The sequence below is a fragment of the Eumetopias jubatus genome, unplaced genomic scaffold (assembly GCF_037043125.1).
Source record: "Eumetopias jubatus isolate StellerSeaLion01/CBP00866 unplaced genomic scaffold, mEumJub1_p1.0 scaffold_10, whole genome shotgun sequence".
Taxonomy (NCBI): Eukaryota; Metazoa; Chordata; class Mammalia; order Carnivora; family Otariidae; genus Eumetopias; species Eumetopias jubatus.
Window position 1 is genome coordinate 77,537,706 of NW_028274816.1, and position 27,348 is coordinate 77,565,053.

Consider the following 27,348-nt stretch of genomic DNA (forward strand, 5'->3'; position numbering starts at 1 on the left):
GGCTGGGCTTGAGTCAGGTGGTGATGCCTGATCCAATCAGCTGGGGCTGGACGAGGAGGGCCACGCCCCCCCCTCCACAGGTGGCTGGCCCATGGCTGCCTTTCCGCGGGGCCTGTGCGTGCAGCCTGTTTGCTGGGGTGACCCTGGGTGTGGGCTTGGAGGGCACGCAACTGCCACATCTGGCCCAGAGGTGCTGACACAACCTGGAGAAAGGGTTCCCTTGCTCTGGTTCCACCGTCAGCTCCTCGCTGGTGTGCGAGGGGGCTGACGGCCACCACTGCTGGTGGGCAGGTGTTGGAAGAGGTTGAGAGTGACCGAGGCCGAAGGAGAACTACTGTCTTGCCAACAGCCGCAGTCCTCCTGCCGGCCCTCCTGTACCAGATGCCCTGGTTGAGCTCCGTCCCCCTTCCTGGCCCCTGCGGTGGGACTGCCGGGCCGCACGAGAGCAAATAGCCGTGCATCGTGGGGCCTCTGCACCTGTCAGGACTCTGAGTGGAAAGGCTGGTGGCCCTCAGCTCTCTGGTGGTTGCTTTACGCATTTTCTGAACGGACAAATCCAAGTCATCCGAAATCCCAATCTGCTTTGGCCGGTGTGGGGAGGAAGTGGCCCTAGCCCCCAGCAGAGGCTGAACTGGCCCCCAGCACTGCCTGTGGGTCCCAGGCCTCTGGCCCAACCCTACTTCCCACCAGCACCCTCCTCCCCTCCCTCCCGAGCCCTGTGGTGACCCCTCCTGTCTACCTGCTGTGTGGTCTGTTAGTCTCCTGCTTCACTGCTTGCTGGGTTCTCAAGGTCTGAGAGTGGTGCTTTCCTTAAGGTCTCCACACTCAGGGACTCTGGACCCTGGAGGATCTGCCATTCTATAGAGGCTTCCTTCCTCCTGAGCTTCCTCTCTGACCCCACACTCACCAGAATCACCTCAAATCTTCACCTCACTCCTCATCCCCCTCCTCTTTATTTTTTTTTAATTTTTTTATTGTTATGTTAATCACCATATATTACATCATTAGTTTTTGGTGCAGTGTTCCATGATTCATTGTTTGTTCATAACACCCAGTGCTCCACGCAGAACGTGCCCTCTTTAATACCCATCACCAGGCTAACCCATCCCCCTACCCCCCTCCCCTCTAGAACCCTCAGTTTGTTTTTCAGAGTCCATCATCTCTCATGGTTCGTCTCCCCCTCTGACTTATTCCCCTTCATTCTTCCTTTCCTGTTATCTTCTTCTTTTTCTTTTTTCTTAAAATATGTTGCGTTATTTGTTTCAGAAGTACAGATCTGTGATTCAACAGTCTTGCACAGTTCACAGCGCTCACCGTAGCACGTACCCTCCCCAATGTCTATCACCCAGCCACCCCATCCCTCCCACCCCCCACCACTCCAGTAACACTCAGTTTCTTTCCTGAGATTAAGAATTCCTCATATCAGTGAGGTCATGTGATACATGTCTTTCTCTGATTGACTTATTTCACTCAGCATAACACCCTCCAGTTCCATCCACGTCGTTGCAAATGGCAAGATCTCATTCCTTTTGATGGCTGCATAATATTCCATTGTGTATATATACCACATCTTCTTTATCCATTCATCTGTCGATGGGCATCTTGGCTCTTTCCACAGTTTGGCTATTGTGGACATTGCTGCTATAAACATTGGGGTGCACGTACCCCTTCGGGTCCCTACATTTGTATCTTTGTGGTAAATACCCAGTAGTGCAATTGCTGGATCGAACGGTAGCTCTAATTTCAACTGTTTGAGGAACCTCCATACTGTTTTCCAGAGGTCATCCCCCTCCTCTTGCTACTGGCAGACACTTGGCCATCCTCATCCCTGACCACACGGAGGACACAGGAAGAGATCTTTGGCAGACTCTTCTTCCCAGCGAACAATTGCAGACTGCACCTCTTACTCCTACTTGGAGGAAGAGGCTGGACCCCCAGCTCTCTAAAGCGGTTTCCATTTCTTCAGGGACTTGGTCCCATCGGTGTTTGCCTCTTTATTAATAGCATAGAATTTAGGACCTTGGGAAAATTATAATCCTATAATTTAATAACCAGGTGACCGGGACACCTGGGTGGCTCAGTTGGTTAAGCATCTGCCTTTGGCTCAGGTCATGATCTCGGGGTCCTGGGATCAAGCCCTGCCTTCAGGCTCTCTTCTGCTTCTTCCTCTGGGTGCCCCCCTCACCCCGACTCATGCTCTCTCTCAAATAAATAAATAAATAAATCTTAAAAATAACCAGGTGACCTTGGGTAGGTCATATCACCTTTCGGAGCCTAACGTTAGTGTTGATAAAATGGAGTTATAATAGTATCTGATTCATAAGGTCGTTGAGGATACTAAATGAACATTCATGAGTAAAGTGCTTAGTATAGTTTCTGGCATGCAGGAAGTGCCCAGTAAAACAGTGCTCCTTCCTTCCTCCCCTACCTGCTCCAAAGATGATCTCACTCCCTATTTTATTGAGAAAACAGAAAACTCCAATGGAGATTTCCAGAAATCCCCAAATGTACCTGCCCCCACGCCCATCCCATCTCGCTCTAATTCTCTTACAAGAGCTTCCCCTCCTCCCAATCAAAGGAACCCCTTCTCCTGGGCCTGGATCTCCCCTGCCAGACACAGAAGCCTGGCTCCCCCTGGTCCCCCCTTCCACTGCCTGCCTCTCCACACATTCCCACCCATCAGCTGTCAATGGGCAAAAATCTCTCCCTTTTTAAAAAACAAAAAAGCTAACGTATCTACTGATGTTGCCACCTTTCTAGTTCTTGAAGGAACGTTTTAGACAGCCATGTTATCATAGGGTGTGTCCTCTGGCCTTTTACTGGAAGGCAGTGACTCTTGGAAGGACCAGTTTCGGGGATGGGCTCTGGTTCTTGAGATGTTTCATGATCATCCAGTCCAACCACCTCAGTATATATGGCCGTTGCCCTGTGCTTGGGCACCAGGTCCCAGGAAGCCACCAAGATGGAGACCAGGTTGGATCTCTTCTCCAAGGGCCAGAAAAGCTTCCATGACTTGGGGCCAGTGTTGAGGATGAAGTGCTCAGTACTGGGTCTCTCCTCTTCCCTTTTCAGGGCCTGCCAAAGTTGGTCTGGAGTCTTTTGCTGCAGGCCTTAAGGCCACTTCACAATCCTTCAGGCCTTGTTTCACCTGGGGCCACCAGCTGCCCTGGCGAAGACTGTGGCAAGAGTTCTGGGTGTCCCTCTATCCTGGGATTAAGGCTAAGCCCTAGAGGAGGTGACTTCAGGGACTGAGGTGGAGGACCCGCCAACGACATAGGAGAGAACCCATGTGACCCCAAATCAGACAATTCGTTCATCGGAGTCACAGGGAAGTTGTTGGGAAGGAGCCACATGACTTGGGAGCAGGGGTGTCAGGACTGAGAGAGGGCTGGGGAGCTGATGTGCTAGTGGAGTGTCGGGGTGGGGCAGTGCCCCGAGTTAGGTGGTTATGAACATGTCTTTGCTTGACTTGGTGGTTTGGATGATGAGGGAGACTGGAAGGAAGAGCCCTTTGCTCTCCTTGCAGTCGGGAGCACATTGTAATCAAGTAGATGGCCATTTTGCCGCAGTGGAAAAATCATGAGAATTTTGTGGTATCTAGCAAAAGTTCGTGTGGTCCGGCACTAAGAAGCGGTGTTTGGCAATAAGCTCTGTAGCTGGGGGTGTAACCCACTCATAACGTGCCGTAATAGGGTGTCGAGTGATCATTTCCTGTGGCCATGGAAACAGTGGCCGCAACTGACACCATGAGGTACTAAGTCTCCCGCATTCTACAGAGAGATGCCAACAGTTGGCTCGGCTCCCCTCCCCCGCATTCCCATCCCAAGGGCTGCCTGAGAGTTTGAGCAACTGGCTCCCGCCAAACCCCTGCTCCCAGGCCCCCAGCAGAGGCGTGGGGGGTGGGAGGAGAGGTTGGTGGGATACAGCATCCGGGCTGAGGGGTGCCCTCCCCCCTCCCCCCGACAACCACCAGAGTGGCAGTGCTCTGGAAGAATCATTTTTGGAGAATGGAGGTACCTTCAGGAGTGGGAGGTAGGCATCTCATTGCTGGCTGGGTGAGGCTGGGCTGCAGAACGGAGAGGAGACACGGTGTGGAGGCCTGGGGAGAAGGCAGTGGTAACCCTCTCCCCACCAGCCCCAGCCCGGACTCCTGTGGCCTGAGAGTGTGCGGAGGACAGTTCCCACAGCTCCTCAAGGTGGAGGACAGAGGGCACAGGGCGAGCCAAAGCTGGGGGCTGTCCGGGCTTCCCAGGCAGCCAGGGGACACCCGAGGGGCTCGGGTCCCCAGACAAGATCGTGGGGGTGCCCGGCACTGTTGGCCTATAGGAAAACATGGCTGCTGGGCACCTGGGTGGCTCAGTCGGTGAAGCGTCTGCCTGCAGCTGGGGTCATGATCTCAGGGTCCTGGGATCGAGTCCCGCTTCGGGCTCCCTGCTCAGTGGGGAGTCCACTTCTCCCTCTTCCTCCGCTCCTCCCCTCCTGCTCTCTCTCTCTGTCTCTCTCTCAAATAAATAAATAAAATCTTTAAAAAAGAAGGAAAGAAAACATAGCTTTGCTTTCTGAGGGGTCTTCAGTGATGAAGAAGGCTTGGGGGAAGCGGATCCCAACCCCCAAGGGACCACATCCAGGACAGATCCAAATGTTGTGGAGACATTGAGTTGATCCCATTTTGAAGGCCGTCTTTAAGAAAAGAAACACAGGGGCGCCTGACTGGCTCAGTTGGTTAAGCATCTGCTTTCGGCTCAGGTCATGATCTCAGGGTCCTGGGATCGAGCCCCATATCGGGGCTCCCTGCACAGCTCAGCGGGGAGTCTGCTTCTCCCTCTCCCTCTGCCTGCATCTCCCCCTGCTTGTGTTCTCTCTCTCTCTGTGTGTGTGTGTCAAACAAATAAATAAAACCTTTAAAAAAAAAAAGAATAAAAATTGGGTCGGCAGACTTGGAAGGGGCTTGTGTAGGTGAGGAGGGACCATAAAGTTTGCATTTTCTTAGCTTTGTGGTGAGCTCACCCCTGCACATGCATGTGGGTGGGGACGGTGTCCCCCCAGCTGGTGTCAGCAGCCTCGGAGCCGAAGTGAGACCAGGGAGGCTTCCCTGACGGGTGACTAGTTAAGCTTCCTCTGTATTCACCCCTCAAAGAGTGAGGGAGCAGGGGTCCTAGGATCCAATTATGCCCCCATCACCCTTCCCTCCTGACCAAGGAGCCACAGTTGGGGGAGCAGGGAAAGGGGCAGACATGTACCCCCAAGCCCACCCACACCCTCCAGGTCCCTGACCTGCGCAGTCAGGAGCCGAAGTTTCCAGCAGATGGGAGATTGGAGTTCTCAACTGGACCGGCCTTTTGAAGGCACTGATTGAGGAAATGTATAATGGGTTCATGTTCATATCCCGCCGAGTTAAAACTCTTTAATCATCCGATTACACAGACGATGTCGGAGGTGAAATCTCGCTCTTGCCAAAAACCGTCAAGAGACATGAAGCAGGACTGCCTGTAAGGTAAGTCTCTTTGCTGCACCCTGGAGAGGTAGCCCAAGGCCCAGAGCCTGAACTCCTGTCTTTACTTCCTGATCTCCAGATTTGTCAGACATGTGGCCTTCGACGGGTTTATTTCATGGTTGGAACCTCACTTTTCATGTGTGGAAAATGGGTCATCCAAGGATTAAAGACAGAACATGGGGATATGCTTTTTGAATGGCAGGATCAGCGTCCCTGTGAGCAGAATGGGTAAACTGTGGGACAGCACAGTTTACCCATTCTCTGAGTCACAGACACTCTTCTCTGAGTCCCGGGACCAAAGGCACAGGCTCAGGGATGGGTGGTGAGGTCAATGTCCTGGGTGGAGGTGGCAGAATGGCTTTAGTTTGGAAGGGCGAGTCTTGAGGCTGAGAAGCAAGCCCTGCCCTGCGGGGAACCAAAGGGTCCCAGATGTCACAGCTGTCCTTCCCCACATTTCTCTACTTCCTTCCACACTCCAGGAGCAGGGACGCCACCCGCCCCACCCCACCCTGCCTGTCAAAGTCTAGTCACTTAATTCCTGAGGATGTGGACTGCTAGCACTGCTCTGAGCTGGGAGCATCAGTCTCACGGGCCTTGGCTCTGAGGTCGGACCTGGAGGCTCCTCCACCTTCCAGCTGCCGGGTCAGCACGGGAGTCCAGACGAGGCTACAAGGCTGTGTGCATGTTCTCCCCTCGGGTCCTAGCCTTTCCCTGGGTTGGGCCCCCGGAGCTGGAATTTTCATCACCAGTCATGGGGCAGGGAAAGGCGCCCGCTGACTGTTGGTGGAGTTCCGGCTTGGAGGTTGTCTCCTCCTGGTCACTCATCCTGCGTTCCCTGCCTCCCTCCCAAGCCAGCCGTTTCTTCTTTTCTTTCCTGTTAAACCAGTCCAACCCCCCCCCCCCCACCACCACACCATCAGCCTTCCGAGGACACTTATGACTGCAAAGAACAACACTGAGGCCAGCCTGGCTTAAGCCAACAACTAGCCCACGGCGCTCAAACAGCCAATCTGGCTTTAGGCCCAGCGAGGGGCAGAGACCACGCCACCCCTCTGTCAGCGATGCCCTGTGTCTCGGACGGCCCCGCGTCCTGCCCTCTCAGTAACCCCAGAGAAAACAGGCAGCTTCTTCACTCAGCTTCCAGCAGCCCCGGAGCACCAAGCCTCTTTGCCCCGGCCGGCAAGCCCCTGCCTGCCCTTGAAGCAATTCTGGCCACAGAGGATGCAATGAAGGAGGGGGGAGGTCTGGGGTCAGCTGCACGGACACTGAGGACGCCAGGAAGGCACAGCCACTGATGCCCATCTCGAGTCATCATGTCAGAAACATCACGTCTGGGGCTGAGACAGCAGGGCTCAGAGACAAGGGACGACCAATGGACCAGTCACCCCCTGGTGGCTTGGGGACGGTCTCTTCTGCTCTAATGCCCCAGTGGCAGGCTCTTGAGGGGTGAGAGGCGGAATGTGAGTTGTGAAGTCCCGCCCAGAGATGAAAGGGCCTCAGTTTCTACATTTGCGGGCCCCGTTCCTTCAGTCTTGGGCTCTGGCTCCCCTGGGGCCTGGTCGCAGAAAAGCTCTGCTCCTGTCTTCCTTCCCCTCTCCTGCCTGCGACCCAGGGATGAGGCCACACCACCCTTTTCCAGAGCCTCGGGGCCCCTGCTCTTTTCTAGAAGCCTGAAAAGCCTGAGGCTTCCCTGCTTTGTCCCCTCAGAGCAGACCCCCTGAGCACAGTAGTTGCTGGGGGAGCTGTGGGCCTCAGCTCACCTCCCTCTGCCTCAGCCATTGCTGACACTCACCCCTACCTGAAGCCCTCCCGGGAAGCGCCAGGTTCGAACAACGCAGGGAAAGGGGTGTTCGGACCGTCCAGGCCCAAACGTTCTCACACCGTGGCATGGAAGAAAGCTCGCCTTTATTTCAGCCCTCACCCTCCCAGGACCAGCACCGTGGCACACGGCCTGGCATCCACAGCACACAGTCCAGAAGGTCCCAGTGACCACAGACCCCCACAATGCAGTGTCATAGATCCCCCAAAGCGGGGTGCCTGGGGCCCACTGCAGCTGGGGATGGGGACCAGGGCCCCGACCCTGAGGAGCAGCAGAGAAAAGGCGCCAAGTGAGCGCCGGGACATGATGTGGAGTTGCAGCTACAGGATGGAAGCAGCAGCAGCTGCAGGAGGGCCCTGCTGGCCATCACAGTCCGGGCTACAGAGCCACCCCAAAGGCGAGGACAGCCCCACGTGGGGCTCCCGGTGCCGGGCGGCCAACAGAGGCAGTGTAAACACATCTGAGGGTGGGGAGAGCCTGACGGCCAAGCCAGGTGCTCTCGGGGCTGGGGCTGCCAGCGTCCCAGGAACCACGGGGGTGAGCAGGTGAAGGGGGCCGGGGGCCAGGGGGAGCGGGGCTCTAGGACACTGATTGGGCCCAGGAAGGAAGTTTCCACAGAAATGGGGGAGCTGCAGGGACCGGCAGGCAGGGAGGAAGTGTGGGCAGAGAGAGGAGAGCAGGGGGGGAGACAGGGTCGGAGAAGGGAGCAGAGGGGCAGAAAGAAAGAGACTGCGCCTCAACTTTCCCCGCCCTTCTCGCACCGGCTCTGTGAGCTCTGGGCTGGGCCTCCGCTCAACCTCTACAGGCTCCTCCCGGGTCACGTCTGCCCACTCAGATCTCGGGACAAGGCAGAGGTGAGGGCGGCAAGGGACCTGCTCAGCCCTGCTGCCTCCGCCTCTGCCCCAAACAGGGTTCGGGCCCAAGCTCCTCCTCCTCTAGGACTTGCTGCCCCAGCCTGCCCAGGCTAGTCTTCTTGCGTGTAATCCAGTAATCCCGGGTCAACTCTGCCTGGAGGCTCCGCTGAATCACAGGCCATCCTCACAGGTGGGATGGAAGGAGAGAGAAAGGGTAGAAGTGGGGGATTCTGGGGGTGGGGAGGGGGAGGCCTGGGAAGGGACAGGGGAGTGAGGACTCGGGTCACACTGTCAGGCCCTGTGCCAGCAATGTGGCCTGCCCTCAATCCCCGGGGCCCAAGTACAGAGAAAATCTGAAGAGAGATATTTAAGAACGTACATAATTTTTTTTCTAAAAATACTGTGTGCACGCATGTGCGCGCATCCGGGTGTTTTTTTGTTTTTTGTTTTTTTTAAACTTTAACTCATCATCTCCAGACTCCATTTAAAACGTTTTTTTTTTTTTTAATTGCACTAAATTACTCATTCTAGCAGCACCACCTCAAGTAACCAGAAGCTACAAGTGCTGGATTTTAGATTTCTTACTCATTCGTTCTCAGCCCTTAGGAAGGGGGATGGGAGGACCACAGAGCTTGTGGATTTCACAAGCCAGGCCAGACCGGCTCCGGGAGCTCCTGGGATCCCATCAGCAGCTACTCCCCGAGTCCTGAGCTCAAGTGAGGGGCGGGGACCATTAGAACGGAAGAGCGAAGCCCTAACATTTCTAAACGTAAGCTCAAAACAAAACTACCCCAGAGCCCAGACAAAACAAGTCTCGGGACTGGTTTCTATGAAATCTTAGAGATTCTTAGGATCGCGTGGTGGTGACACGACTCGCCGACGTTCAAGTGCACAGAAACAGTCGGAGGGAGCTCGCTCAAATGCCAATTCTGATTCGCTTCAGGTCTGGGCCCGAGAGTCTGCATTTCCAGCAAGCTCCCAGGTGCTTGCCACCAACCACTCAGGGAAAAGTACGACTCCTTAGGGGTTCTGGCTAGTAAAGGTTTGGTGCAGCCTGTTTCCCTTCCTTTACCCAAAGCCTTGAAGCCGGCTTTTCTCTGCACTTGGGCAAGTCACGGTTGTGCCCAAGGGAGGAGCCGGTTTCTGACTGGGGGCAGGGGGTGGGGTGGGGATGAAGGGAAGGATGCTGGAAGCTAAACAGAGACTAATCCTCAGGCCACCGGACAACTCTGCTCTGGAGGAACAGGCAGTCTCCTCCCCCCACCTCTGGGGTTGGGGCAGCCAATCCCAGACCCTCCTTCCTGGGGCCTGCGGGGGGACGGGGCGGGGCTGGAAAGTGGAGAATCCCCACCCCAACCTCTCCTGATGGGCTCAGAGTCACTGGGGCTGGAGGCCGCAAGCCCAGTGGCCCGTATCCCCAGGCCAACCACACTGATGCCTAGCTGTCAGAGCCGGGGAGTGCGGAAACCACCTAGGCCTCTCCTCATTTCATCATGGAGGGGGACCCCAAGCCCAGAGAGCGCATGAAACTTTCCCGAGGTCACACAGCGGGTTTGCAACCAGCTCCTGTAAAGGCCCAGAATCCTTTGAGGCAGAGCTGGCTAGAAGCCACTGGTTATTAGCCAGACTTTTGGTCACCTATAGCAGCAACTTTCAGGAAAAGGACCTTCCGGAATATTCCTGAGAGAAAGAGGAGTGTGTCAAAGGCAAATCATGAAAAGGGGTCATGGGGGTTCACCTAGGAAGGGGAAGGTCATGGATCAAAGTTTCTTCAGGGCTTCTGCCCTAACAGAACTCTAGGGACAGCATTCATCTCGTCCTCTGCTGAACGGTGCTCCCTAGAGTTCTGTCTCTTGTGCAGTGTACAGCCTGTGCAGCCTGGCAGGGAGGCCTGGTTAATGCAGTGGAGGGGCGGGGGGGTCAGAGGCGAGGTCTCAGGTCATGTGGACAAGGGACTCTCAAGTCTGGATTCCTGGACCACTCCAGACCTATTGAACCAGAATCCCTGCAGCTGGTGCTTCCCTCCCAGGGAAAATCCCTGGGTTTAGGAACGAGCCTGGGCTCCCTTGGTCAGACAGGGATGGGGACAGCCGGCTTGGGCGGGAAGTTCAGCAGGCAGGGCTAGGCCCTAAGGCTGGGGAAGAGGTGCCTGTTCCCCAGAAAGCATTTCCCAGAGGTGGGTATCCCCCCACCCTACCCCACCCCGGAGTCTGAGGGGAGACTGGCAGCTGGGCTTGGGAGCAGAAGGGCAGCACCTGCGCGGGCTGGGCCTTATTTTCCAAAGAACTGGCCCGGTCTCGCCTTCTCCAGCTTCTGTCGCCGATCAAGGGGGATCTCCTGCAGACTGATGCCATGGTTGCTGGCCCTGCGGTAGAGAGGGCAGCAGCTTCAGGGAGGGGGAGTGGGAGGGCAGGGTCAGGCACCGCAGGAGACCTGGAGAAGGAGTGAAGGGGGCGGGAGGCTGGCTCCTCACCCGGGTTGCAGGTCAGGCGGTTTTGGGATGGGCTTGTTGAAGCCGAGTCTGCCCACCAGCCAGTACGTGTCTTCCGCGCCCCTGCCCTGGGGAGACACGGGGGAGGGGAGCACTTAGGGGGCTGGGGTGAGGGCCGGTGGATCTTGAGGTCTGAGTGGAACCCGACCTGGGTCCAGGACGGGGCAGGGCCTAGCCTCACCTTCAGCTCGGTGCGGCCTCGCACCTCAGTCTGGAAGCCCTGGTCCAGAGCGCGGAGAATCTGCACGGTGCTTATGTTCACGTGGATACGGTAAGCTGGGATGACAGGGGGCGCGGGGATTTCGGGACTCCCCTCCCGCGTCCGCCCCACCCCCCCCAGCCGTTCCCCCACTGCTGGGTGAGTCGCCCCCCCACCCCAGCCCCGCCCGCCCCCGCCCCACTCACGCAGCCCCGTGGACTCCATGCGCGAGGCGGTGTTGACCGTGTCCCCAAACAGGCAGTACCGCGGCATGGTGAGGCCCACCACGCCCGCCACGCACGGGCCTGCGGAGACGCGCAGGGTGGGTGGCCGGGGCCTGGGCTGTGGCTGGCCGTGCTGGCGGCTCGGGGGGACCTAGCACCTCGGGGGACGCTGGCACCCCATCATCTCTACCAGCTCCCCAAGGCAACACTCTCAAGGGTACCTCTTCATCACAACGGGGTGGCTGGTAGGCAGAGGTGGCTTCCAGACAAGTCCCCCCACCGCCACCCCCCACTCCGTGAGTGGGCGTCCTGTCTCTGGACCGCGGAGACGGGCCCCGGCGGGGCAGACGGGCGCGAGGGCCCGGGAGTTACCCGAGTGCAGGCCGATGCGGATGCGCACGGGCACTTCGGGCATGTGGCGCATTCGGAAGGAGCCCACGGCGCTGAGGATGTCCAGAGCCATGTTGGCGATCTCGGCGGCATGCCGCTGCCCGTTCCGCTGGGGCAGCCCCGAGGCCACCATGTAGGCGTCCCCAATTGTCTCCACCTGAAGGAAGGGATCGTGCGGCTTCAGGACTGAGCACCCCTCTCCCCCAAAGCCATTGTCCGTTGTCGGGGGACCTCAACAGGGGTTAGTGCAGGGATCCGGAGGAGGCTTCCAACCCGGGGAGCTGGCAGAAGGGACAGAGGGCTTCGAAGGACTGGGGCAGGTGGGCTGGGGGCTGGTGAAGCTGAAGGGTGCTTTGGCCCCCCCCACCCCCGCACACCCCACCTTGTAGACGTCGTGGGAGCCGATGATGGCATCGAAGAGTGTGTAGAGGTCGTTGAGCAGATCCACCACCTCGATGGGCTCGCTCATGGCTGAGATGGTGGTGAAGCCCACGATGTCGCTGAAGTAGAGCGTCACCTCCTCAAAATACTCTGGCTCCACAGGTGTCCCCATCTTCAGGGCCTGGGCCACAGAACTAGGGATCGCGGGTGGCAGGATTACCTGGACACGCCAGGCGGGCTGCATTCCCGCTCTTCCCGCTGCCCTCCCGCCCCCCCCGCCCTCCCCCCCCCCAAAGGCACCCACGGAGGCAGCATCTGCGTGAGCAGCCGGTCGGTCTTCTGCTTCTCCAGCTCCAGCTCTTCTGTGCGCTCCCCGATCAGGTCCTCCAGGTTACTGGAGTACTGCTCCAACATCCTCAGCATGGAGTCAATGATGTTCATTTTCCGGCCCTTGTTGATGCCTTTGAACTAGCAGGAGGAAGCTGGTGGGACCTGGGCTGCCGCGACCCTTGTGTGCCACCCCCCCTCCCCGTTCATCTTTTACTCATCAACCACCCCCTACCCCCGGGGGGATGCCAGGCCCTGTGTTTTCACACATTACCAGGAGACAGACGGGAAATGGAGGTTCCCCGAGGTCAGCTACTCTCAGCTAGTAATTGTCAAGGCACTGGAACCAGCCCAGCCTTTGGACTCCCAGGCCAAGGGTCTTTCTGCCACACTGTGCCGAACATTTCTCCCACCGAGAGCTTTGTCTCCCGCTCCAAAGGCCTCGATAGCCTCTGTCCTCACTCTGCCCCCACCTAATCCCAGGCCTCAGACTACCCCTTTGGGAGACAGCTTGGAGATGAGAGACCCTGCTAGTCTGCCTTCTGCAAGCCTCCCCAGGTTGCTGACACGTGGCCAGCGCAGCCCTAGCCCCAGTCCCAGTCCCTAACCTGGTCGAAGATGCGGTCCAAGGAGGGCCGAAGTTCTGGCTGCTCTGCCCAGCATTGTTTCATCAGCTGGATGCACTCCATGGGCGCCTGGTCCATGGACACAGAGGGCCGACACAGTGGAGGGGGGCTCCGCACCCTCTGCACCACTTCTGGAGGCATAAGGGGGCCAAGAGAAGCCACCTCTGACTCTGGCCTGACTGCTGAAGCTCAAGATGGGGACACTGGATGGGGGTTCTTTAAATCAGAGCTTCGGTAGGTGGAAAAGTGTAGTGAAGGAGGGGGTTGCTGGAGCAACAAAAGGATTTGAACCCTGGGGGACAGGGGGCAGTGAGAGGTGATAGGCAGAGCCCAACAGCTACTGCACATAAGAAGAGGGAGGGTTGGGGTGATCAAGGTTGGGGTGATCAAGGATCTGAACCAGATCCGACAGCTCTACACCCCCTTCTCCCAACACTGCTCCCTCCCTGGGGACCCTAAGAACCAGAGAGGAGCCTGCTCCCTCAGTTGGAGGAGCAGGTTGGGGCCAGAACGAAGACAGAGGCAACCACTGAAGTCTGCGCGCCTAAGAGCCGCCCCGTCCATCCTGATGCTTGGCTCTCCACTGCCCTGACCCTTCAGACCCACATAAGGGAGGCCCCCATAATTAAGCCTCTGCTCGGGGCTTTCGGGAAAAGAGGCTGGAGCTGGCGAAGCTCTGCCTAACAGCAGGCTGCCTTCCCAGCACAACGGCCCACGCACGGGGCGGCGTACCCTCGGCAGTCAGCTCCAGCATGGCGTAGGGGGCGCTGCGACACACGACCTCCTGCATGATGATGCCCAGGCTGAAGACGTCACCCGCCAGCGTTCCCCTGCGCTCCAGGGCCGGGTCCCGAAGCAGCTCCGGGGCTGTCCATAGCTGGTCTGGGATCGGGGAAGGGCGCGTGGGCAAGCGGAGGGCCCTGGGGGCGCCGGGGACAGACCCCCACCCTCACCAGAAAGGCCAGGCTCGCACCCACTCACCAACTCCCAGGTTGAGTCTGGCCTCGCTACCTGCAGCTACCCCCCCCCAACATAAAACTACGAGAAAACCAACGCGGGTCCCAGAGAAAGCGGGGTCCTCACAAATAGGCTCCGCCCTTTAGACCCAGCGGAGCTCAGAGGAGACTCCGCCCTTCAGGCACAAGCCACGCCCCCAGCCAGCCCCCGCCTCCCCAATCACAGAGCCCACCCTTCTCATCTCAGAAGTCACAAGACCTTTTCCGTAGTAGCAGCCACGTCCAGTGGCGGTGGAATGGACAGCATGCGAAGGCGGAGGGAGGGGTGGAGGGACCCTGGAAATAATGGGAATCCTAGGGGATGCGCTTCCGCGCGCGGGGGGCAGCCAGGAATCCTACCCTCCGCGCTGGGAGGCTCCGCTAACACCCTCTGCGCTTCGAGCAGTCGCCCGTGGCCGTGGTCCGTGACTTTGAGCACGAACCTCCCGTCCACCACGCAGTTCCGTGACTTAAGCCGCCCGTGGGCCACGCCTCGATGGTGCAGATACCTCATTCCCTGGAGGGGTGGGAGGGAAGGCGGCCTCAGCCCCGCGGCTCCCTGCCGTGTCCTCCCCTCCACACCCGCACCCCACACACCTTGATGAGGTCCAGGAGGAGGGAGGACTTAAACATCCAGTCCAGCTTGATGTCTCTGTGGGCGAGGAGGTCGTGGAGGGAGCCCCGGGTGCAGTGCTCTGAGACCAGAGCCAGCATGCCTTCCCCCGCGGCCGTCGAGCCACCCGCTCCGCCGCCGAAGAAGAGCCCCAGGTAGAGTGCCACGTTCTCATGCCGGAGCTCCTGGAGCTGGGAGGGAGAAAGTGAATGGGCATTTTCTGCCCTGGAAGCAACGTAAGGAGGAGACCTGTTATTCAGGCCTGTTTCTGAGTGTCCCAACTCGGAAGATGGGATAAGAATGGTGGATAGAAAGGTCCCTGGGGCGTGGAGAGAGGCTTGCTTTCGCAGATCACGTCTCCCCCGCTCAGATGCTTAGCAGGCTTTAGCTTCAAGTTAGGACTGAAAAGACAAACTTGCCCGGGGAACCAGGACCCAGGCAGGTTCCGGTAAGACTTTGAACTGCCTGGCTTTAGGGGGAAACACTCCATGGAGAAGCCCCCGGCACCAGTGCCCTCTCCGTCTGACGTGACAGCCCTTGCAGAGAGAACCAGGAAGAAGCCTCGCTGCTTTCTAAGAAAGCACCAGAAATGGCTGTGCGAGAGATGGCTCAGGGCCGCCTTACTTGGTTCTGTCACTGTGTCAGAAATGTCTGAGACTCCCAGCCTCCCCAGGTTGGGGAAGGAGCAACTGAGCAGTCGAGCTGTGGTCCCAGAGGAGGACAGGGCCCCGCCCCCGTCCAGTCTGGGCAGCCTGGGAAAACAGGGGCTAGCGGGTGACGGTTGTCCTTCCCAGCTTTCCTTCGGTCCAGTAAGGGGCTTGCTTTCATCTGAGATGCCTGCCATTAAATGGTGATTTAGCTGGTTGACCCTAAGTCACTCTGCAGCTGTGGCCACAGGGCTTCGGTAGAGGCCTCAGGGAAGGAGGCCAGGCCAGGGCTGCATGATGTAAGGACCAGAATGAGCCAGCCTACTGCTTGCCTGCCAGCTTCCCCTTCGCTCAAGCCCTTTTTAACTTTCTGTCATTCACTCAACAAACATTCATTACGTCTCTCTAACGTTCCAGACACCGTGCTGGGTGCCAAACATGCAATGATGGGGCAGGGGAAGCCTTCACTTAGCTTGCAGTCCAGTGACTGAGGCAGATAAGAAATATGCTAGAGGGGCGCCTGGCTGGCTCAGTCGGTGGAGCATCCGACTCTTGATTTCAGCTCAGGTCATGATCTCACGGTCGTGGGATCGAGCCCCAAGTCGGGGAGTCTGCTTGAGATTCTCTCTCTCCCTCTCTCTCTCCCTCTCTCTCTCTGCCCCCCTTCTCTAAAATAAATAAATAAATCTTTAAAAAAAATACGCAAGCCCACACTGAACCTACAATGACAAATCATGATAAGCACACCGAAAGAAAGAACTAGTATTATGAAAGAGCGTAGAAATCTGCTTTAGAGAGGAGGACCCACTCTCACCTTGGAGAAGGCTGTCTTGGTTGCTGAGCGGATAGCTATGTGCTGATCCCCGGGAAATTTCTTCAGCCAAACCCAGTCTCCCTGGAGCAAAGATGGGAGTAGTGAACTCAGCTTGCTTGCTTGCTTGCTTCTTTCTTTTCTTTTGCTTTGTGTGAACTCAGTTTCTTAAAACCCCGCGAGGCGAGGATCCCTAGGGCCCCCACATTTCCACTGGCCCCCTGCCCCAGATACATCTTCCCTGTGACACAGAGCGCCGGGAGCAAAGGGCTTGAGGTCTGCGGGTCCACTTCGCAGCTGGCCAGGAGGGAGCCCCCCCTTGCATGGCTGTCCTCTCCCCCTCAGATGCACTCACCAACAGCCTTACTAAGCAAGCCATTACCACCACACATGTCACTGAGACCACAGCCCTTGGCACCCTCTGTTGCCATGAGAGAGCACTGTGCTGGGAGTCAGGAGTCTGGGTAGATCAGGCTTTTTATTACAGACAAACTGCGAAGGACAGGCAGTTCCCCTCCAGGCTCTGAGCCGCCCTGTCCTCAGCTGTTGGTGGGGCTGGTTCACGGGGACACAGGTGATGGGGTAGGAGCCTCTGCATTCTCTGTGTGACCTGACGCTTGGGAGCTCTAAATCTCCATCCCACCCTCCTGATTAGCTCAGTTCCCACAGCTCTCTCTGAGTCCGTTCACGATTTCGCCCCCATCCCACCAAGTTCAGATTGGCTGGCCCATAGTTAAGATCCTAATGCACTTTTGTGACTTTCTTTTTCCCCCTCTAAGGCTTGTTGTTCCTGAGTCTGAGCTGAACTGGGTGGCAATGCTGGGTGGGGCAAAGACTTGGGTCTGTCTTGAGTTGGGGACAGCCCTGTCTGGAAACTCCCCCCAAACAATCCATGTCCTGGAAATGTCCTTTTTGTGACCATGAGACCACATCCCAGGTGCCCCTCTGCCCCAACCTTTCCAAGGAGGCCCATATCCTCCGGTAACCTGAAGTCTTGGATCACTGAGAGGACAGGGCAGGGGATGGCTTCAGCAGGCCACACCAGGCTGCATGGTCCCAGTACATCCTCCACCACCACCACCCCCCCCCCAGTCAGGCCTCCAGCCTCCGAGCCACTGGGATTAGCCTTTGAGGAGTGCTCATCTGGATAAAGGCTAAGGTGAACTCCTGCGACAGGAAGGATTCCCAGATGTTCCCCTTTGGGGAACCCATGACCTCTTCTTAGAGCCCACTCTGGGCTCCTATCACCATTTCCCGGAGCCTGCAGGATATGACACAACTCCAGGAATAGAGCCGGGCCTGGCCGGGGTAAGGCTCACCTCATAGACACCAATGTTGGAGCTATCCGAGGGCTGGCTGGGGACGCTGCGAATGTCTGACGTGCTGCGGGTGGCCAGACTCGATCGGCTCCCCTGGACCAACTGGAGGGCAGAGATCAATGCAAGGGATCAAAATATACTGTAGGGTTAGAGCCCTGGGTTGAGGTCAGGCTGAGTTCTGGGGATTACAGAGAGGAGGGGAAGAACTCTTTAATTAGGGAAGGTGATAATGACATTACTTCCCAATTGCACTGCACTTTACAGTTTACAAAACAAACAAGTTGGTTTTCTCAGAGCTTCACTCTGCCCCAGGAAAGCAGCCGGGACAGGAGCTCTTACTCTCATTGCACACCCCCAGAACTCAGACCTGAGAGGGAGCCAGGCCAGAAAGGAGGCCTTCCCCGGTGGGGGCTGACGTGAGGGCTGGCACAGGCAGGGGAACAGATATACAGGGAAGGACGCTTGGAGAGCGGGCTCCCTGCCAGAGATCCCTTGCCTCCCTGCTTCCCCCACCTTTCGCGTGCTGCCCCCTGGCGGGTGGAGAAAGGTGATATCGTCCAGAGTCAGTATGATCTTGTTGGGGCCAGAGACCATTTGGATGTGAAGTAGCCGATGCCTGGGAGGGAAAGGATGTCATCTGCTCAAAGGGGACCAAAGTCCATGAGAGGAGGCAGGTAGGGGATAGTGTTGGCTCAGGGGAGAGCAGCCATCCCCAAACCCAGCATCTTCTGGCCGGCCACCGCTTGGGGCACCGCCTCTCCCCCAATCCTCCCTTTTTCCACTCTTGAGCGGGCTCAGCCTGCTGTCCTTGCTGCCCAGATGCAATTCGGGGAGATGGAGAGCCAAGCTCGTCTCCTACCCGCCTCACTCCCATACTCACCTCACATAATGGGCCAGGAAGGCCCCCATCAGCCCCATCCCAACCACCAGGAGGAAGCCGATAAAGATGAGGCGGGGCTCCACTCCTGGAGAGGCAGTGAGAGAAGGAACACTGAGGGTTCCGCGGCCAGGGGGAGGCGCCCTCTCTATCGAGGTATGCAGTCATGTCAAATCCGGGAGGCTCTAGCAAAGGTGGACGGGAGCCCAGAACGAGGTCTAGGGAAAGGCTATGGGTTCTGCGGAGGGGAGCCTCTGGGAATGCTAGAAAAGTTCCAAGAGGGCTTTGGGGGCTGGGCAAGAGAAAGGGTCCGCACAAGCCAGGGGTCTGAGGAGGACCCGGAAGGAGTTACAGGGCGAGAGTTCACTCTCTTTCACCAGTTTGTGGAGGGTCCGCGCTGACCGTCCCAGTGGGGGCTGGGGTGCTCGCCCTCACCTCCGTTGCAGATGATGTCTGGCTCGAACCAGCACGAGGGGTCTGGCCCAGGTGCTCCTCCCCCTCTAGGGAAATGCACCGGGGTCCCAGCTGAGCGGAGGGAGCCCCGGGTGGGGTCCAGCATGTAGGTGGCGAAGAGCTGATCCCCCGCCGCATCCGTGTCCAGCAGCACGAACGGGGGCTCCTTGGCTCCTCCCAGGGCCCCGCAGAAGCCGGGCACCTGGGCATCCTGCATGTGGCGGGCCACCGCCTCTGCGGACACCCAGCCGCCCCCTGCGGCCGCCCGCGCCCGCGCCACGCCCCCCGCCAGCAGGAAGACCGCGTCGTAGATGGTGCCGAAGAGTGGGGACACCTGCGGAAGGAGAGGATGGGCTCAGGGTTTGGGGTCACCGCCCACACACAGACGCGGGCTGAGACCCACCCAGCCCTTCACTGCTTCTTTCAAGCCCTCAAGCCCCGCGTGTATAGACTTCACACCTCCTTAGTGCTTCCCGGTGTCCCTGGGTGCTCTCTCCTCCTCTCTCCCCATTGGCTCGCTCTCTCCTTCTCTCTCTTCCCATTGGCTCTCTCCTCCTCTCTCCCCATTGGCTTACTCTCTCCTTCTCTCTTTTCCCATTGGCTCTCTCCTCCTCTCTCCCCATTGGTTCGCTCTCTCCTTCTCTCTCTTCCCATTGGCTCTCTCCTCCTCTCTCCCCATTGGCTTACTCTCTCCTTCTCTCTTTTCCCATTGGCTCTCTCCTCCTCTCTCCCCATTGGCTCTCTTCTCGCCCCTCTTCCTCGCTGACTTTCCCTCTTTTCACGGTTCTTAGGCACTTCTCACCGCTGGTTATCCCTACTCTCCATCACCAATAGCTCCTCTCTCCCCTTTCCTGTTGGTTACCCTGCTTATATTTTTCATATCATTACCTCTCATTCACCTAAAAGCGTCCTTTCCTATCTTTTGGTTGGCTTCTTTCTTCTATTTTTCCTTCTTTTCTTCCCCCAAGGCTATCACCACATTTCATCGAACTCATTTTTCCCAGTTCCCATCTCTCCCAGTGCCAGGCACTGTGTAAAGTAATAGGTGATACTGAGATCTTGATAAGATAAAGTCCCTGTCCCGAGGAATCTTTCTTCTAGTTGGGGAGACAGACACCGAGGCTAAGGCAGTGCCATGGGTGAGGGTAGGGGGGAGGAGAAGGCTTCCAGAAGAAGTGACCATCCTTCAGAGGATGAGTCAGAATTATCCGGGGGAGGGGAGGGGCAGGAGAGAGGGAAGAGCACACCCCACAGCACAGAGGCAAAAGAGAAGAGCACATTTAGGAAACCCAAAGTAGCACTGTCTGGTTGAAGTTCAAGGAAAATGGAAGAGAGAGGAAGACAAGACACCTGGTCAGCCATCTGAAGAGACCTGCATCTATTCAGGGTGAGAGAAGCCCCCGGCAGGCTCTGAACAGGGGTGTGACACAGTGAGATTTGTCCGATTTCTGAAGTTTGAACTGATTGTTGGGTGGAGAAAGGCCCGGGGCAGGTAAGCATTGAAGCAGAGACCATTTGGCAGATTCTGTTTCAGAGATTTAGATCAGAGAGGCTGTGGCCTGAACCAGGGCAGTGGCGGTGGGAATGGAGAAAGTGGATGGATTCAAATGACTTTTGCCCAGTAAAACTGATAAGACTTGATGTCTGGATGTGTGTGTGTGTGTGTGTGTGTGTGTGTGTGTGTGTGTGTGCGCGCGCGCGCGTGCGCGCGTATGTGTCAGGGGGAAGATGAGAGGAATCAAGGGTGATTTCCAGGGGTCTCATAGGAAGCTAGGCGGAAGGTTGTGCCAGTTAGGGAGAACTGAAGATGCTTTTTCATCACTTCATCCACCTGCCCTGCACCCCATTTCACCACTGTGACTAACTGACTCTTTTTCTCCTCTTGTTATTGACTCTTCTCCTCCTTTCTCCATTGGCTACCCCAAATCTTCTTGGAGGAGACTAGGGGTGTTGGGGGGATATCTCACAGCCATCTCTCAAGTTCAACCCTTTGATTAGGGCCTTTGTGGTGGTTAATTTACTGCGCACTGACATCTAAACTCCCTTCTATGTTAGTGGTTTCCAGCCCCCCCCCCTTTCTATGACTGGTATGGAGTTAGATGGTCTGAACCGGGATTCTGGAATCTCAGGGAATCCTGGGTGTTAGCTGGTTGTCGGGAGTACCCTGTGGATCTCAATGATCATGGGAGCTCCTGGCTCCACCTAGAGATCTTTCTGCTCCTCACAAGTTGTCAGGGCTCTCAAAAAGTTATGACCCCCAGATGAAGCCCCAGAAGAAACACTTCTAAACTGGGCATGGAGATTGGAGCTGCATCCTTCCTCCTTCCTGTTCTCTTAAGAACACCAGCAGTGTGTTATAGACTTGCTGGAGGCGGGTTTACTTTAAAGCAGACTGCCAGGCATGGCAGGGTAGACTTCACTAGGTTCTACTGCTTGGAACTGGGCCTGAGAGGTCTCCCTGCCTACACTCCGGAAGCAATCCCAGTACACTAAGATACCGCCAGCAAGAGCGGAGCCTTCACATTACCCGGGAAACTTCAGAACAGGTGGGGCCGCTAGTTAGGCTCTCCCTACTGGCGCCACCCTCCTGTCTCCCACTGACTCCATCTTCTGATTCCACTGACCCTGTCTGTCAACTTCCCATTGCTGCCATCCCCCTTTCCCTTCTCCAGCATCTCCTGCTCTCTTCCCCAGCTCTCCTCCCCTCTTCCCTCCTCCCTGGTCCCTCTACCTGCTCCAGATTGAGGTCAGAGGGCAACTCCTGGTGCTCCTGGGCCCTGCTCAGGCTGTCCATCACGCTGCCTCCCGGGGGACAGTGACGCGTGAGGGTGAGCACTGCATCGTGGGCCCTACGAAGCTGTGAGCTGTTGGCGAGCGCGGCCAAGGCCTCCGGGCCCGGGGACAAGGCGTAGTGGAGCGTGTCGAAGGGCAGGAAGACCAGGGAGCCATCGGCCAGGCCCAGCTCTTCTGCCGCCTGCAGTAAGCAGCGCTGCTCCTCGCCGCCCAGCAACACCGAATGCATCACCATGATCACTGCTGCGGACCGACCGACGGAGACTCCGGCTCACTGCGGCGCCCGGCTGCCCGCCGGCGGCGTTGCCCCCCTCCCCGCACCCTGCAGGGGAGCCTACCACTGACTCTGGGCCCGTCCTGGACCCTCCTCAGGGCCTCCCGGGCTCCCGACAGGTCCGAGGGCTCCATGGTGGTCACCAGGGCCACGGGCAGACCCCGGGCCCTGAGCGCGGCGGACAGCGCGCGGCCCGCCTCCACCCACAGGTCCTGCGGCGCGGTGACCAGGGCCACGCGCGCCCAGCGGAAGGCGCGGAGGAGAGCGTAGAGGGCGTCCGCCGCGGGCGTCCCGGCAGGGGCCGTCGTGCCCGCCGCCCGCGTCCCGGGGCAGCCCCAGGGCACCAGCGCCACGCCCGCCTCTTGGGCCAGGAGCTCGGCGGGCCGGCAGGCTGCGGGGTTCACCGGCCCCACGAGGCCCGAGACGCGGCCCAGCGCGGAGGACACCGCCCCCAGGGAGCCCGGCGTCCGGCACGGCTCTGGCAGCAGCGTGACCTCGAAGCGGGGGCTGCCTTCCAGCGCCGGGTCGCGGTTCAGGCGGGCGGCGGCCAGGCGGGCGGCCAGGTCCGGGCGTGCGCGGGCGAAGATAGGGTCGCAGGCCCAGGGGCCCAGCACCCCCACTGTGAAGACGGCCGAGAGGACCGAGGGCGGCAGGAGAAGCAGCAGCAGCAGGAGCCGGAGCCGGGGCCGGGGCCGGGGCCAGGGCAGGGCCCGGGGGACGCGGAGCAGCGATGGAGCCCGCGGCGCGCGGGCGCAGAGCCCGGGGTCCCGAAGCGCACCCGCAAGGAGGGCGCACGCGCGCATCGCCGGCTTCTGGGAGCAGAAGCGGAGCCGGATGAGCGGACGAGACCCCCAGAACCCTCGTAGGGCTCTCTCCGCGATCCCCCCCAACCCCACAGTTTCTCAAAGCCCAACTAACCCGGGACATGGATTCATTTCCACAGCACCCCCCTCCCGGGCTCGGACGACTCTATGAGGGTCAAGGGCTTAGCCTGGAAGCCCACCGCACCCCCACTCCCAAACCTCTGCTTCTCCTGCTGCCTGTTCCCCTCTTGCCTGCCCCCCCCCCCGCCCCAGAGCCATCAGGGGTCAGTAGAGACACGTCCATGCCCTCCTCAGATCCATCTGGGGCAGAAGGGACCCGAATCCCTGCGGAGGGGCCTTTGCCACTCACCGGAAAGTCCGGGGCTCGGGCCCAGGCCCCGGGTGAGGGGTCACAGGGCAGATCCCCCTTCTGACGCCCTCCCACAGGTCTCCTCTGCCAGCCCGGCCCAGGGCGGGGGGTGTGGGAACAGCTGTCCCCAGCCCTTAATCTCCCCAAGCTGATTAGGGTCCCTTAATCAGGCAGGGAGGAGTTGGTGGAGGATGAGCCTCCCTGGAGTGGGATGTATCCTGGCCCCCAGGCGACCAGCGGACTCTCTCCTCCGTGCCTCTCAACCTCGGGGCCGACACCCAACATGAAAGCAGCCAGCCATTTTCAAGCTGCTGCCACCTTAACCCTGCTCAGCCTGGGAAGCAGTAAGAAAGATGAGCCCATGGGTGATCAGTTTCGCGGAGTGGGGGTGGGCATCCCTCAGGCTCATTCCCTCCAATCATCTATCATCTCTTTCCACTTTTGGCCTCCAAGTTCAAGCCCCATCCCTTGGCCGGCAAAGTCCATATAAGACCAAACCCAAACCAGTCTGATATCTGTCTTTCTTCTCTCATCTGCCCACACTTAATTCTCTGATTTTCACTTCTCCATGCCTAGAAACCTGGCCCTTGGGCCTTGGGAAGGCAGAACCCCAGGAAATAATGGCAAGAGCTCTGGCCTGGGCCGGGCCTGGATTCAAATTCCTCTTTCCTGGCTTCTTGACCTTGGGAAAGTTGCTTAATCCCTCCGAAGGTTGTTGTGAAAAGTACCTGTGATAATGAATATAGTGCCTGGACGACAAAGATGATTAAGACAAATTTAAAGGAGAATGTGTTGGAAGACTTGCTCTACCACATATCAAGATTTATTACAAAGGGTATTGGTGCAGGAATAAACAAGTAGACCGATGGAACAGAATAAAGAACACTGGGACAAACCCAGCAAAAATGGAAATCTGAGGCATGAAAAAGTGGATGTTTCTTACCAGTGGGGAAAGGATGAGTTTTCCACAAATGGAGCTGATTAGCTAGCCATCTGAGAGCAGACAGGATGAAGGAATAGGGTGCGATCCCTCACAGTATACAAAATCAAATTAATTTAAAGCCATACATAACAAACAAAACTTAAAAACATGTCAGTGAATCCTTTTTCAACCATCATGGCGAAGATTGGATCGGGCAAGAATCATCAGTAGGTGCTTTGCTTATGCTAGTGGGAAATTGTAATGAGAAGCGGGATGTTTGCATGTCTTAAAAGATCCCCCTACAGATTGCTTACCACTTGGAAGGAAGCACAAAAAAATAGAAAGCATTTTATACAGTGGAGAGATTGGGCAACACTTTGACCGGGGATCAAAATTAACCAATGAGGGGCAGATAGACATCCTGTGCCTCCTGACATGATGCCCTGGGAAAGACACAAGAGTATATCTGCACAACACTGTAGTGAGGCAGGACTGCATATCACGCATCTCTGCAGAGGTCCAGCTGAGACTGCTTTCATCAGCCCAACCTAATCACGAGCAAACATCTGACAAACACAGAATGAGGAACGTTTTACTAAAAACCGGGGGAGGGGACTGTATTCTTCAAAAAACATCAGTATTCTAAAGGACAAATAAAGGTTGATGAATTGTTCTAGATTAAAGGAAGTAAAAAAAGAATGACAATTAAATACGATCCCTGCTCCTACTTTGGAGCCTGCATTTAAAACTGCTATAAGGCTAAGTGGCACCTGGCTGACTCAGTCGGAGGAGCGTGCAACTCTAGAGCTCGGGGTTGTGAGTTCGAGCCCCATGATGGGTGCAGAGATTACTAAAAAAAAATGAAATAAACTTATAAAAACAATCATCTAAAACTGCTATATGGTTATATGGTTTATAGGGTTATAAAAAGGCTATGAAGAGTGTCAACATCAAATTTGTCAACTGACAAAATTGAGGTATGAATGGGAGATTTGATAAAATGTATTTTATCAATGTAAATTTATGAGGTTGATAACTGGTCTGTAGTAATGTAAGAGATTATCCCTATTCCTAGGAAATATGCACCATAAGCATTTAGCTGTAATAATAACTTATAATGTATGTCACATACCTTGAAATAGTCAAGAAAAAATATGATATGTATATGTATTATATATGTTATGTTGCATATATTACATGTATCAAGTGATAAATGGGTAGAATGTTAACACTAGGTCAACTAGGTAAAGGGCATATGAATGTTCTTTGTACTATTTTTAGTTTTGCAACATTTTTTCAAATTATTTCAATTATGTAAATAAAAATACGTTAATACGTTCAAATAGGTTAATAAAAAAAACATGTTAGGTAAAAAAGAGAATATCTGTATCAATTCAAAGTAGGAAAGGATTTCTCAAACAAGACCCATAAAGTACAAACCATGAAGGAAAAGACTGATACACTTGAAAACATTAAAATTAAAATGTCTGGGGGCACCTCAGTCGGTCTTAAAGGACCCCCTACAGATTGCCTCCGACTCTTGGTTTCAGCTCAGGTTATGATCTCAGGGTCAGGCTCCGTGCTCAGCGGGAAGTCTGCTGGAGATTTTCTCTCTCCCTCTGCCCCTCCCCCTGCTTACAGTGCTCTCTCTCTCTCTCCCTCTCTCTAAAACAAATAAATAAATCTTTAAAATTAAAATTTCTGGGGGCGCCTATCTGGTTCAGTTGGAAGAGCACGCAACTCCTGTTCTCTGAGTCATAGGTTCGAGCCCCACTTTAGGCGTAGCATTTACTAATAAATAAATAAATAAACTTTATTTTAAAAATTTATTTATTTATTTATTTATTTTTTAAAAGATTTTATTTATTTGACACAGAGAGAGAGGGAACACAAGCAGGGGCAGTGGGAGAGGGAGCAGGGTGCCCGATGTGGGACTCGATCCCAGGACCCTGGGATCATGACCTGAACCGAAGGCAGATGCTTAACAACTGAGCTACCCAGGCACCCTAAATTTAAAAACTAAAAATCTCTGGTCAAAAAAGCATATCACAAAGAGAAAACATAAGCCAAAGACAGGAAGATAGTTGCAAAATATTAGGAAAGGGTTAGTACCCCAAATACATATGATATGAAAGAGCTAAACAACCCACTAGAAAAATGGGCAAATGGTATGAACAGGAAAATCATGAGAAAAGCCTGAGGAAAAATGCCCAACCTTACTAATAATGAAGGAAATGCAAAATAAAACAAGGAAATATGCTTAACATCTATCAGTTGGCACAAATAAGAAGATGTGATGGTACCAAATGTAGGGGGTGGGGAGACACAACCCCTAGGTATTGGTGAGGAGGATTAAACTGGTGGGCTGTTTGGCAAAGCTTGGTAGAGTCGAAGCAATCCCACTTGCATGAACTACCTAAGAAAATCATTTATTTGTGCCTAAACAGACTTGAATAAGGACTCATTCATGCATTCAAAAAACACTCATGAATTTCTACTGACAGGCACTGACAGGCTCTGGCAATAGAACAGTGAACAAAGAGTTTAAGATCTTGTGGAGGTGAACACTTAATCACTATATTGAAGGATTCTGAATAAATTTTAAATAAAACCTTTTGACGTCTGACCTGTAGTCGATTCTCGAAGTCTAGCAGGTGTCAGTGTTCATTTCGATAGTCCTGGCATCTTTGTTTTTTTCTTTTTCTTTCTTTCTTTCTTCTTTTCACCTTACTTTCCATAGCATTATTTTCCCCAAAGCTCTCCTCTTCTGACATAACATCTCAACTTGGAATCACAGATTCTCCACTCAAGCTTTCCATTTCACAGATGATGAGACTGAGGCCTAGTGACTAATTTGGCTTAGTCCCTAATCTCCTGATTTTCTCCTGGGGTCCATGAAGTGATAGGTAATATAGTTTGGAATGAAGAGCCAGCTTCTTAAAACTTTTTTTTATTGTGGTAAAATGTGCATAATATGAAATTTACCATCTTAGTTATTTTTAAGTGTGCAATTCAATGGCATTAAATATATTCACTGTCACCACTACCCATCCCTAAAACTTTTCATCATGGCAGGGCGCCTGGGTGGCTCAGTTTGTTAAGCGACTGCCTTCGGCTCAGGTCATGATCCTGGAATCCTGGGATGGAGTCCCACGTCAGGCTTCCTGCTCAGCGGGGAGTCTACTTCTCCCTCTGACCCTCCCCCTTCTCATGCTGTCTCTCTGTCTCATTCTCTCTCTCAAATAAATAAGTAAAATCTTAATAAAAAAAACTTTTCATCATGGCAAACTGAATTCATCACCATACCCAGTAAACAATAATTTCCCCATTTCCCCTCCCCCCAGCCCCCCTGGCACCACGTGGCCTTCCACTTTCTGTCTCTATGAATTGACCACTCTAGGTACCTCATAAATGTGGAATCCTACAGTATTTGTCCTTTTGTGCCAAGCTAATTTCACTCAGCATGATGTCCTCAAGGTTCATCCGTATGGTAGCAGGTGTCAGAATGTCCTTCTTTTTTAAGGCTGAATAATATCCCATTGTATGTATATAATAACACATTTGGTTCATCATTCATCTGTCCATGGACACGCAAGTGGCTCCTACCTTTTGGCTCTTGTGAACAACACTGCTGTGAACATGGGTGTACAAATATCTGCCCGAGTC

General features: G+C 55.5%; 1 protein-coding gene across 1 annotated transcript; it reads right to left on the reverse strand.

Annotated features, from left to right (window-relative positions):
- Positions 1–10,438: 10,438 nt before the first annotated feature.
- On the reverse strand, positions 10,439–22,390 carry GUCY2D (guanylate cyclase 2D, retinal). Its single transcript, XM_028125150.2, has 18 exons — positions 21,652–22,390; positions 21,252–21,556; positions 18,503–18,854; positions 18,071–18,155; positions 17,704–17,806; positions 17,191–17,292; positions 15,869–15,955; positions 14,398–14,598; positions 14,161–14,317; positions 13,538–13,687; positions 12,788–12,936; positions 12,157–12,320; positions 11,854–12,046; positions 11,454–11,628; positions 11,064–11,162; positions 10,840–10,934; positions 10,641–10,726; positions 10,439–10,532 (listed from the first exon to the last, which is right to left on the reverse strand). The coding sequence occupies exons 1-18, from the start codon at positions 22,388–22,390 to the stop codon at positions 10,439–10,441; spliced, it is 3,336 nt and encodes a 1,111-aa protein (XP_027980951.1).
- Between the last annotated feature and the right edge of the window lie 4,958 nt (positions 22,391–27,348).